This window comes from Coregonus clupeaformis, unplaced genomic scaffold, assembly GCF_020615455.1.
Source record: "Coregonus clupeaformis isolate EN_2021a unplaced genomic scaffold, ASM2061545v1 scaf2240, whole genome shotgun sequence".
Lineage (NCBI taxonomy): Eukaryota > Metazoa > Chordata > Actinopteri > Salmoniformes > Salmonidae > Coregonus > Coregonus clupeaformis.
This window is the reverse complement of record NW_025535694.1, coordinates 61,661-73,996: the sequence shown is the minus strand read 5'-3', so window position 1 is coordinate 73,996 and position 12,336 is coordinate 61,661. Positions and strand designations below refer to the sequence as shown.

Below are 12,336 nucleotides of genomic sequence, written 5' to 3'. Positions count from 1 at the left end.
CCTTTTGTACGGGTTTGAGTGTTCATTGGCCTAGAAATTTTCGCTTGACCTGGCAACCCTGCTTATAGTCGTTAGACGGATAGTTGCCTTACGAGGAAATACTACTGAAAGCACCATGGATAAAGCCATTAATAGTTGCCATTATGCAAATATATTTTGCATGGTGTTCGCCTAGGCTACGCAGCAGAACGTTGAATAGCGAATTCGGAGGGCAGACTGACAGGGACTCAACCCCAGTTCTTTTCGCATTCAGTGACAGTGCCAGAACGTTTTTTGTTTGTGCTCATAACGCACGATGGCGGTTAGAAGAGTTTATGCCTATAGTCTGAAATATCCAGGGGGAAACATGGTGTGCTTGCGAGTTATTAGATCGATTTATTAGATCGGTTGATACGCGATGAGTGCGCAGTGACACCTGTTTGATCGAGTGTGTTAGATCATTAGATTGATGGCCATTTGTTTGTTTTGCCCCTACTTTTTACCGCACACAAACACACACTGCGTTAACACACAAACAACCAATCTCTACCTATGTATGCAACCACGGTTTCTCCTTTTGAAAATTATCTGTGGCACAACCGCTTCCTGGTCCTAATACTTATAATAATATGGTTATGTGCTTAAAGAGCAAGGATTTGCTTGTTACTAAAGCCAATTCTAAAGTAAGCCTATAGTTTCACCAGGTCATCTGAGGCATTTCAATAGAAGTGGGCACAGCAACAGGGAGCCAAGGAGACATGCAATTAACCAAATCCCCAAAATGTCGACTTTATTCTCAAAACATTGCCACTCTATTCTCGAAATATTGCCACTTTATTCACAAAATTTATTTTAGACTTTATCCTCGAAATATTGCTAAATATTACAGTTGTGCAAGAAAAAGGATAAGTACCATCACCTGTCCCTGTTTATTTATTTATTCTCTTCACTTGGCCCCTATAAGCTTCCTTTAGTAGTCTTTCAATAAAACAGCATGTTTCAAAAATGTGGATGGAGGGACTGTGATGTCAACTCAGAAGAAAAATAACATTCGTTTAAAAAAAATGTTTTATTGGACTAGAACAAAATAACAATTGTAAAAACTCTGAGCAACTTTACAATTCCAACAGGTAGAAAATATTGACATTGTATAAAGTACATTTGAATGCTTAAAATTATTAAATTACACACATACATTTTTTTAACCAAGTACACAGTGCAGACATTTTCGTCATGCAAAAGAGCACAAATCTTTGCAAAGAACACAATAAATCTCATTATCTGGCATTTGTTCAACAATGTGTGTTTGCTTTCTCCTTAGGGTTTTTGTTGTGTCCAGCCAAAACAGTGTGCAAGTTCACTTCTACTTTCCTTTTCCTGATGCTTCTAGTATAGAACCCTGAGGGAAAGCACCTTCCCAAGGTCCTTTAAGGCTGTCCACACCACTGACTCTCACGCCACCTTTAGCTCCCCACATTGCTCCAGGAAGGGCAGAAGCAAAGATGTCACTGTTTCGTCTTTGCGTGGCAGTTCTTCCATGAGAAATCGTGTGGCTGAAATGGAGCCATTCATCGCCCAGCTCTTTACCATTAGCTCTGCAAGCTCGTGACACTCCTCCAAGCACTCCAGGTCATTCTTGGAGATACTGGGCTGTGGGAGTTTATTTGAGGTTCTAATTAGCCACTTAAGCCTCTTGAACTCCTTGGTTGACAGGTGCTCCAGGATGCGACACAGATTATGCAGCCAGTCTGACTCTGTGAGATTGCTTCCTTTTGGAAAAAAACAAAAATATTCCAAATACAGTGGAAATTAACATGTTTTGTGTTTATTTGCAGGTAGATGAAAATCTGTTGAAAATCAGTTGCTGGTAGGGGAAAGGTAGTTGTAGGCCTATAAATAGATGTGAGATAACAGTTACCTGGCTTTAGCAATATCGGTTCAAACCATTGGCGTTTCCACACCTTCTTTTGCCCCATCCTCTTGAACTCCTGAATCATCAGCTTAAATTTGGTAACTTTACTGTCCAAGAGGACTGTAAATGTGGCATGTTGATCTGGGCCATTATGAATATGCAAATCTTTCTCCTGACAGAGAAAGAGAGAGGGAGGTCACACAGAATCCCTTCTGACAAAACGGCTAAATATTCTATGCCCATTTGACAGAGAATGTACTTTAAAGCATATCTGGAGGAGAAAAACCTAGTGAGTTATAACACAAAAAGCAGAGTTATTGGTCATAGAGGACAGGTGCGGCGCAATAATGACATCTGTGTTGTTTCAATGGATGAGGCACTGTAAACAAACATGCACACTTTTCCTTACCTATTAGCTTAGATTCTATTACATTATAGCACAGTAGATCATGACATGTCTTCAAATCAGTCATTAACACACATAAAACATTCTTTATGGAATTTCTTACCTTGGGATGGACGCTGAAGCCCTGTTCGAGGTCCAAGGTCACTCTGTATCGGGCATTGGGCCTTAGGTTGTCACGGTTCCCTCAGACAGAACCCAGAAGCAGACCAGGACAAGGAGAGTTGAACGAAGGTGAGGGTTTATTCAGATACAAAAAGGTGCAGAATAATCCCAGGGACAGAGCGAACGGCGTGGATGAGTTGTTGAGGTGCAGTTATTGGTCCAGTGATGGCTCGGCAGCCGCCGACCATCAGGCAGAGGTAGGGAGTGAAGGTTCGGACGAGTGACTGTAGATGGGACAAAAACGGAGGTAAGGAAACAATAACCCAACAAAGTACAAAACAACAAAACTCGTAGATACTCTAGAACTGATACTCAGATACACCTACTGTTCATGGCTACCCATCCGGCAGGAACTGGATGTTTGGCCAGAGCCTAAGAAGGGTAGATGATGAGGACCAGGTGTGCAATTGCTGATGGGATGCAGGTGCGAAAACAGAGAGCTCCCCGGAGCGTTCCCGAACCCTTCGGGAAACTGGAGACTACGAACATAAAACACTAGTCACCAGACAGGACCCGACTCAGACTGCCGGGATCGTTACAGTACCCCTCCGACCAACGCCACCGCGGACTCCCGGAGCGCCAGGATGGAGACGGTAGAAGTCGCTGATAAGGTCAGCATCTAGGACCTGTCGCCGCGGAATCCAACTCCTCTCTTCAGGACCATACCCCTCCCAGTCCACGAGGTACTGGAAACCCCGGCCCACGCCGTCTGGAATCCATGATGCGACGCACCGTGTAGGCAGGACCACCTCCGATCATCCGAGGAGGAGGAGGAGGAGGCGGAGGAGGCAACAGAGGACTGAGGAAGACAGGCTTGAGGCAGGAGACATGAAAGGTGGGATGGACTCTGAGCGTCCTCGGTAGTTTGAGTCGAACTGCCACCGGATTGATCACCTTCTCCACCACAAACGGACCAATGAACCGGTAACAACTTCCTAGACTCAGTCCGTAACGGAAGATCCCGTGTGGCCAACCAAACCCTATCTCCGATGGTATAGGTGGGAGCGGGGATCCGGCGACGATTCGCCTGGAGCTGATACCGGTCCGAACCTCTAAGGAGTGCCTTTCTGGCCCGATGCCAGGTCCGGTGGCAACGACGAATATGGGCCTGAACAGAAGGCACTGAGAGCTCCTTCTCCTGAGAAGGGAACAGGGGGAGGTTGGTAGCCATACAGGCACTGGAAGGGAGACATCCCAGTGGCAGATGTTAGGGAGAGTATTGTGGGCATACTCAACCCGGGAAGGCAACTGAGAGGCCCAGGAGGTGGGGTTGGAAGAGACCAGACAGCGTAGCGTGGATTCCATCTTCTGGTTGGCTCTCTCCGCCTGACCATTGGATTGGGGGTGAAAACCAGATGTGAGACTGACTGTAGCTCCAATGGCCAAACAGAAGGACTTCCAGACAGCAGAGGTAAACTGAGGGCCACGGTCGGAAACGATATCACTGGGCAAACCGTGGACCCTGAAAACCTCCCTAACCAGGATCTCGGACGCCTCCGAGGCAGGAAGCTTGGCAATAGGCACAAAGTGGGCGAACTTGCTGAATCTGTCCACGATAGTCAGAGACGACCGTGTTCCCCTCAGAAGCGGGCAACCCCGTGACGAAGTCCAGGGGCCAGATGCGACCATGGACGCTCGGGGAATAGGAAGGGGTGAAGTAGTCCAGAGCTGGGCCGATTGGTACCCTTATTCTGCGCACACACTGGACAGGCAGCAACAAAACCCCCGAGTATCTCGGCCATGGCAGGCCACCAAAAACGTCTGCGAAGGAAACGCCATTGTCCGAGCCACGCCAGGGTGACAAGCCATCTTGCTGGCGTGGGACCATTTGAGGACAGCAGGACGAACCGACTCAGGCACAAACAACCGACCGGGTGGACCCGTTACGGGACCGGGCTGAGTCCGAAGGGGCCGCCCAGCACCTCCTCCTCAATCTTCCACATCACTGCTCCCACGACGCAGTTCCGGGGGAGAATTGTCTCGGTCTTGGACCCACTCTCCTCCGTCTTGGAGAACATCCGGGACAAGGCGTCCGCCTTACCGTTCTTAGATCCAGGTCGGAACGTCAGGGCAAACTTGAATCGTCCGAAAAACAACGCCCACCTGGCCTGACGGGAGTTGAGACGTTTAGCCGATTGCACGTAAGCAAGATTCTTGTGGTCAGTCCAGACAATAAACGGTTGCTCCGCCCCCTCCAACCAGTGGCGCCACTCCCTCCAAGGCAAGTTTCACCGCGAGAAGCTCCCGGTTACCCACATCGTAATTCCTCTCTGCAGGCGAAGGCGACGAGAGTAGTAGGCGCAGGGATGGAGTTTACTGTCCGTGGAGCATCGCTGCGACAGGATGGCGCCAACTCCCACATCAGACGCGTCCACTTCAACGACGAACTGACGGGCCGTGTCCGGTTGAGAGAGAATCGGTGCGTTGGTGAATCGCCTCTTCAAATCCAGAAACGCTCGATCCGCCTCCGGATTCCACTTGAAGGTCCTGATACTGGAAGTCAAGGCAGTTAATGGAGCGGCCACACGGCTGTAATCCCCGGATGAATCTGCGGTAAAATTCGCAAACCCCAAAAAATCTCTGGAGCTGCAATCTCGTACCGGGCTGGGCCCATTCCAGAACCGCTCTAACCTTCTCCTGATCCATCCTAATCTCACCCCCTGGAGATGATGTACCCGAGAAAGGATGTCGTGTGGGCGTGAAACTCGCACTTCTCGGCCTTCACGAACAGGCGATTCTCCAACAATCGCTGCAGAACCTGCCGGACATGCTGGACGTGGTCGGAAGGTTCCTTCGAGAAGATCAGAATGTCATCCAGGTAAACAAACACGAAGAGACCGATCATATCTCTCAGGACGTCGTTCACCATACTCTGGAATACCGCTGGAGCGTTGGTCAGTCCAAACGGCATCACCTGATACCGGTGACCCATCGGTGTATTGAAACCCGCCAACCACTCGTCCCCTCTCTGATCCGGACCAGGTGATACGCATTGCGTGGGGTCTAGCTTGGTGAACACCGTAGCACCCTGTAAGGAGTCGAAGGCAGAACTCATCAAGGGCAGGGGATACTTGTTCTTGACCGTGATGTCATTCAACCCCCGATAATCAAACACGGTCGAAGAGAGCCATCCTTCTTACCCACAAAGAAGAATCCTGCCCCCAGGGGGTGATGACGAGGGACGAACGAGACCAGCAGCTAGGGACTCCTTGATGTAGGTCTCCAACGCCTCACGTTCAGGTCGGGAGATACTGTATAACCTTCCCTTGGGGTAGACAGCTCCAGGGACCAGGTTGATGGCACAATCATATGGTCGGGTGGGGAGGGAGTGACAGAGCCTTCTGCTTACTGAAAACTTCCCCCAAATCGTGATATGTCTCGGGAACCAGGGACAAATCTGGGGTTTAGCCTCAATCACCTGACTGGGAACCGAATGGGGGCAGGCAGTCTTGAGACAGTTAGCATGACAATCAAGGCTCCAACTCGTTACCTTGCCCGTCACCCAATCGAACGTGGGATTGTGTTCCTTCAGCCAGGGGTATCCAAGGACCAGAGGAACATGGGAAGACGGGCAGAATGAAAAATGAAATCATCTCAGAATGATTCCCCGACAACCGCATCTTAACCGGTTCAGTCCTCATCGTGATACGTGCCAGACTACTGCCGTTCAGAGTGGTCGCTCAATGGCTTCCGGCAATTGCTCCTTGGAAAGCCCCCAGCTGTTCCACCAACTCGGCATCAAGAAAGCTTCCATCGGCACCTGAATCGATAAAAGCGTTAAGCGCTAAGCTCTGATTCCTGTTCACAAGGGTAGCCGGGAAGCGGGGTCTGACAGAGGTACTGAGAGGTTGAAACTGGCTCGCTAAAAGTCCTCCCAACTTTAGCGAGCCGGGCAGTTTGACGACCGCGGAACAAGTGGAGATGTAATGTCCCGAGCGACCACAGTAGAGGCAGCAGTTGGTCTTACGTCTATGTTGACGCTCCTCCTTGGTTAACCCGTGCCGCCCCACTTGCATGGGTTCAGAATCGGAAGAGAGGTCCTCTCCACTAATCCTTTGTGGTGGAGAATGATCGACGTGTTCTGGTCCACCACCCGACCCGACTGGGAACTGAGAAGCTGATCGATTGGACGGACCCCCTTGCTTCTCCCTCCTTCGCTCTCGGACTCGATTATCCACCCGAATAGACAAGGCTACCAAGCTGTCCAGGTCACTAGGCTCCGGATAGGAGATCAACTCATCCTTGAGCTGCTCCGACAGACCCTGGTAAAAGGCCGCTTGCAAAGACTCCTCGTTCCACCCACTCTCCACAGCCAACGTCTTGAACTCGATCACGAAGTCGGCCACGCCACGAGTTCCTTGGTGAAGAGAAAACAGGCGCCTAGCTGCGTCCCTCTCCCTCGGACGGAATGGTGAAGAGCTTCCCTCATCTCGGCCGTGAACCCCCTGGTATGAAGCCATGCAGGGATCCTGTCGTTCCCCAAACGGCTGAAGCCCACTCCAGCGCTCGACCACGCAGCAACTCAATCACAAAGGCTATCCTAGCCTTGTCTGTGGGCATAAGAGTAGGGCTGTAGATCGAACACTAATCCACACTGCATAAGGAAGGAACGGCATCTTCCCAGCTCCCCCTCATATTTATCCGGCGTCGGAACCTTGGGCTCACGGAGGGACACAACTTCAGAAGCGGCAGGCGAGATGGGTGAAACCGGTAGTGGGTCCTCCACCGGACACTGGCGTTGGTTCTGGACCTCCGTCAGGCCGGTAGAAAGGTTCCGAACTGACAACGCGATCTCCTGTAGTACCGTGCTATGATGGCCCAACATCTTCTCCTGCTGGGTAATGGCATGGCGAACAGAGTCCAGGTCCGCTGGGTTCATTATTGGCCGGATCGTTCTGTCACGGTTCCCTCAGACAGAACCCAGAAGCAGACCAGGACAAGGAGAGTTGAACGAAGGTGAGGGTTTATTCAGATACAAAAAGGTGCAGAATAATCCAGGGACAGAGCGGGCGGCGTGGATGAGTTGTTGAGGGTGCAGTTATTGGTCCAGTGATGGCTCGGCAGCCGCCGACCATCAGGCAGAGGTAGGGTGAAGGTTCCGGACGAGTGACTGTAGATGGGACAAAAACGGAGGTAAGGAAACAATAACCCAACAAAGTACAAAACAACAAAACTCACGCTAGATACTCTAGAACTGATACTCAGATACACCTACTGTTCATGGCTAACGATCCGGCAGGAACTGGATGTTTGGCCAGAGCCTAAGAAGGGTGATGATGAGGACCAGGTGTGCAGATTGCTGATGGGATGCAGGTGCGGAAAACAAGAGAGCTCCCCGGAGCGTTCCCGAACCCTCGGGAAACTGGAGACTACGAACATAAACACTAGTCACCAGACAGGACCCGACTCAGACTGCCGGGATCGTTACATAGGTAGCAGTCAGAGCAAGCACGGATGAACTCAAACGTCTTATTTTGCTTCATTACCTATGAATGAGTAGAGATTGATAGATACATATTGTAAATAGATCAGAAAGATACTGACTTAAGAAAATTGCGACGCTTTTGAATTTGAGTTCAATTGAAACAGCTGTTAAAATTATGTAATGCAGTGGTAACAACACAGATGCATGGGATGATATTGTAATTGATCGGTGGAGATTCACTTCGACTCTGTCAATCACCGCATTCTTATTGGCAGACTAAATAGCCTTGATTTCTCAAATGACTGCCTTGCCTGGTTGACCAACTACTTCTCAGATAGAGTTCAGTGTGTCAAATCGGAGGGCCTGTTGTCTGGACCTCTGGCATTCTCTATGGGGGTGCCACAGGGTTCAATTCTCGGGCCGACTCTATTCTCTGTGTATATCAATGATATCGCTCTTGCTGCTTGTGACTCTCAGATCCACCTCTACGCAGACGACACCATTTGTATACATCTGGCCCTTCATTGGACACGACACTGTGTTAACAAACCTCCAAACGAGCTTCAATGCCATACAACACTCCTTCCCGTAGCTCCAACTGCTCTTAAACGCTAGTAAAACTAAATGCATGCTCTTCAATTGAACACTGCTTGCACCCGCCCGCCTGACTAGAATCACTACTCGGCGGGTCTGACTTAGAATATGTGGACAACTACAAATACCCTAGGTGTCTGGTTAGACCGTAAACTCTCCCTTCCAGACTCACTTAAGCATCTCCAATCCAAAGTTAAATCTAGAATTGGCTTCCTGCCAAACATGCCCTCGTAAAACTGACTATCCTACCGATCCTTGACTTCGCGATGCTCATTTGCAAAAATAGCCTCCAACACTCTACTCAGCAAATTGGATGTAGTCTATCACAGTGCCATCCGTTTTGTCACCAAAGCCCCATATACTACCCACCATTGTGACCTGTATGCTCTCGTTGGCTGGCCCTCACTACATATTCGCGCCAAACCCACTGGCTCCAGGTCATCTATAAATCACTGCTAGGCAAATCCCCGCCTTATCTAGCTCATTGGTCACCATAGCAACACCCACCCGTAGCCAACCCCTCCTTTGGCCAGCCATTCCTTCCAGTTCTCTGCTGCCAATGACTGGAACGAACTGCAAAAATCTCTGAAGCTGAGACTCTTATCTCCCCACTAACTTTCAGCATCTGTTGTCAGAGCAGCTTACCGACCACTGCACCTGTACACAGCCCATCTGTAATTAGCCCACCCAACTACCTCATCCCTATATTGTTATTTATTTTGCTCATTTGCACCCCAGTATCTCTATTTGCATATCATCTTCTGAACATCTATCACTCCAGTGTTAATACTAAATTGTAATTATTTTGCACTATGGCCTATTTACTGCCTTACCTCCATAACTTACTACATTTGCACACACTGTATATAGATTTTCTATTGTGTTTTGACTGTACATTTTTGTTTATCCCATATGTAACTCTGTGTTGTTGTTGTTTTTATCGCACTGCTTTGCTTTATCTTGGCCAGGTCGCAGTTGTAAATGAGAACTTGTTCTCAACTGGCTTACCTGGTTAAATAAAGGTGAAATAAAAAAATAAAATAAAACTTGGAATGAGTTGAAATATGGATTGAATGCCGTCACAGAAGAACTTGGAGTCCACATCTAAGAAATTATTGTGAGAAGGTTTACTGGACATTAAAACAAAGAAATGTGATATTTACCCTCAGTGTATGGCACGTTATGGGCAATAGGTAAAACCCAGAGCTTGTGTTGTCCTTCTGTAACGTTTAGCTCAGAAAAAAGAAGCACCTGCCCATTGATTTGTTTTTGAATTTTTGCCTTGCTGCGGACAACAGTCCATCTGGAGAGCCCATTGATGTTTATAATCACATGTGAATGTGTCACCCTCTTAGGTACCAGAATCTCCAGACGATTGCTGCATATGTGAGCCACAGACAAAGCCTCAGCTGCGTAGACTGGAAAATAATGAGACAGTCACACAAACAAACAATTAGGTGTACCGTCATGAATATTTCCAGATGCTTTCTTACCATTTTTACCTTTCTCATGTTTTGTTGAATTAACATTTTGAATACATTTATTGTTGGAAAAAAAGGTTATTTCAAAAAGTGCTTAAACTCACCCTCAGTCTCGCAGTGAAGTAGGTGCAGTTGGTACATATGTCCCTCTGGACAGCTGATCTTAAACACAGGACATGCAGGCTCATAGTCGGTGTCAGCAAGCATGTGCATGTCCCAGTGGTCCACACTATACTCCACGGTACCTGGCTCCCTCATCCCAAATACCAGCCCTGTAGCTTTGCACTGGAACCTGCCACGAAACTCACACTGGAACCTGGGTAGCATCATAAAATAGGAAGCACATTAGTTATGTTATAAAGGTGGTCTCAGGGCACAGGGAAAATGGTTATTCTAAGAAAGCTACAGTTCTGTTATTAGGACATATTACATGTTACATTATCATATCAGTGCATATTATGATTGTTGGCTTAAGAGTGAAAACTCCATTATGAAAATAGGAGAGGAAGAAGCTTACTTGTTTAGGTGTAACAGTAGTTATAATTGATTCAATCTATGGGAGTTACCTGTAGGAAATCTTGCTTTCTTCAACTTCTTCAACTATCTCAGGGTCATATTCTGTAATAATGGGTTTGGTCTGTACATGAGAGGTGACAGACTAGTAAAATTAGCATTTTCAAATGCAACAATATGTAGCCTATGTCTAAGAAAAAGTAAGTATTTTGCAAATCGATTGCAAACCTGACTTTAAATGGCAGTTCCTGTAGTTGCTCTTTAAATCAATCTACCTTTGAAAACACTTTAGAGGTCTCTTCTCTCACAGAGGTAGAGCCCAAGTTTGTAATGTGTCGGTCCTGCATTCCTGACACGTGAGCAGGCAACAGTTTGTAACGTTTATCCGCTAAGAAGCTGTCAAACTCAGTGATCTTGTTGTTGCAAAGCCTGTGGAGAGAAATGATTCTTCATTGAGACACGTTATAACTAGGTAAAGGAACCATAGACATTATCAACACTCCTTTACTCACCATACAGTTTCTGTAAAGCTGTTTCTAATCCTGTATAGTTTCACAGCTCCTTCGTCCAGTGATTTCATTATTGCATAGACTGAAAAAAGAGATCATGGTTTAAGAGTGCTGGTCTAGAAGTGACCAATGTAACTGAATATGTCACCACCGAATATGTCATTCCTGTATGTCATCACTCTAAGGGTTAGTACTTTGAAAAAAAAATGATATGCTTAATTCAATGTACTGTATCTGAAAATATCCTTACTTTAGGACTTGTGCCTTGTGCAGATGTGTGAGCAGAAACTCCAGATGTGTTCGGTGAGGTGGCAGTCGCTGAGGTCCAGCTTCAAAACCCTTCTGAGTGCTCCAGAATCAATGCCAGTGATGAACAGGCCATCAGGTCCAACGGGTCTGACTGAGGTCCAGTTCCTTCCCAGGGCTCTGGATAGTAGTGAAGCAAGTCTCACTGACCTGCCTCCATCTTCCACAAAATATCAAGTGAAGGAGCTGTAGCAAAATAGGTTTTCCAAGGCTGTGAGGGAACAAAGTTAAACAGTGTCACTACTGGAAATTCAAAAGTAAAGCACTCATGAGAGTATACGCCTGGGCCCCTACATTATTTGGATAGTCCCATATAGATAGTCAATTGAATAGGCAAAAACCCTGCTTAAGGCATCTCACCTCAAATGGACTCTTTGTAAAATGGACTCTTTGTAAACTCCTCTAGTCCTGCATCCTCAACCTGACAGTCGTGTAGAATCAGCTCTTGTGTCACCATCAGCTTTATGGATGGCTGCAGAGATGACCCTACAGTCCTGAGAACTGGGAGGCTCAAAAACAGTCTCTTCCTCCTGCCCTGACAGATCCATGGCAGAAGAGCGGGGAGAGGTCCAGTTTGTGATGCAGAGCCCTCAAGAGTGCAGTGGGTGCCTCTGTTTGTGTTATCAACCCTGTCCAGGCATGGAGGAGCTCCAGGAGTAGTTTCCTGTCTACCCTGCAAGGTCGTCAGGACAGTCAGGACCATGGGTGGACATAAAATAATGTGCAATTAATTGTAATTCACTCATTCCAATCAACTAGAAACCAAATACTTAAATCAGGTACAAGAAAAAACACATTGAGACACTAATGGACAGTGATGGGACAAAGACCTGAGTTCAGAGACCCTGTGTAGAAGAATCAGATTCTCCCCATCTCCTCCTTTGGAATGATGGTCCACAACAGGTTGAGTTTGACCCCATCACTGTAGTGTAAGGCAAAGCGCAGTGCTTCACAGTCATCTGGTTCAAGACCAGGTTGTTCAAGTTGATCCATTCATCTGATGACCTCACAAAGTAGTCACCATGTGACCAGCACGTTGCTTCGTGTAT

At 47.5% G+C, this 12,336-nt stretch overlaps 1 protein-coding gene across 1 annotated transcript; it reads right to left on the bottom strand.

The window, feature by feature from the left end:
• Positions 1–1,196: 1,196 nt before the first annotated feature.
• On the bottom strand, positions 1,197–11,835 carry LOC121546996. The gene is made up of 9 exons (XM_045219296.1): positions 11,742–11,835; positions 10,985–11,063; positions 10,748–10,901; positions 10,526–10,596; positions 10,064–10,275; positions 9,642–9,896; positions 2,401–2,480; positions 1,898–2,063; positions 1,197–1,748 (listed from the first exon to the last, which is right to left on the bottom strand). The coding sequence occupies exons 1-9, from the start codon at positions 11,833–11,835 to the stop codon at positions 1,432–1,434; spliced, it is 1,428 nt and encodes a 475-aa protein (XP_045075231.1). The 3' UTR covers positions 1,197–1,431.
• Positions 11,836–12,336: the final 501 nt, after the last annotated feature.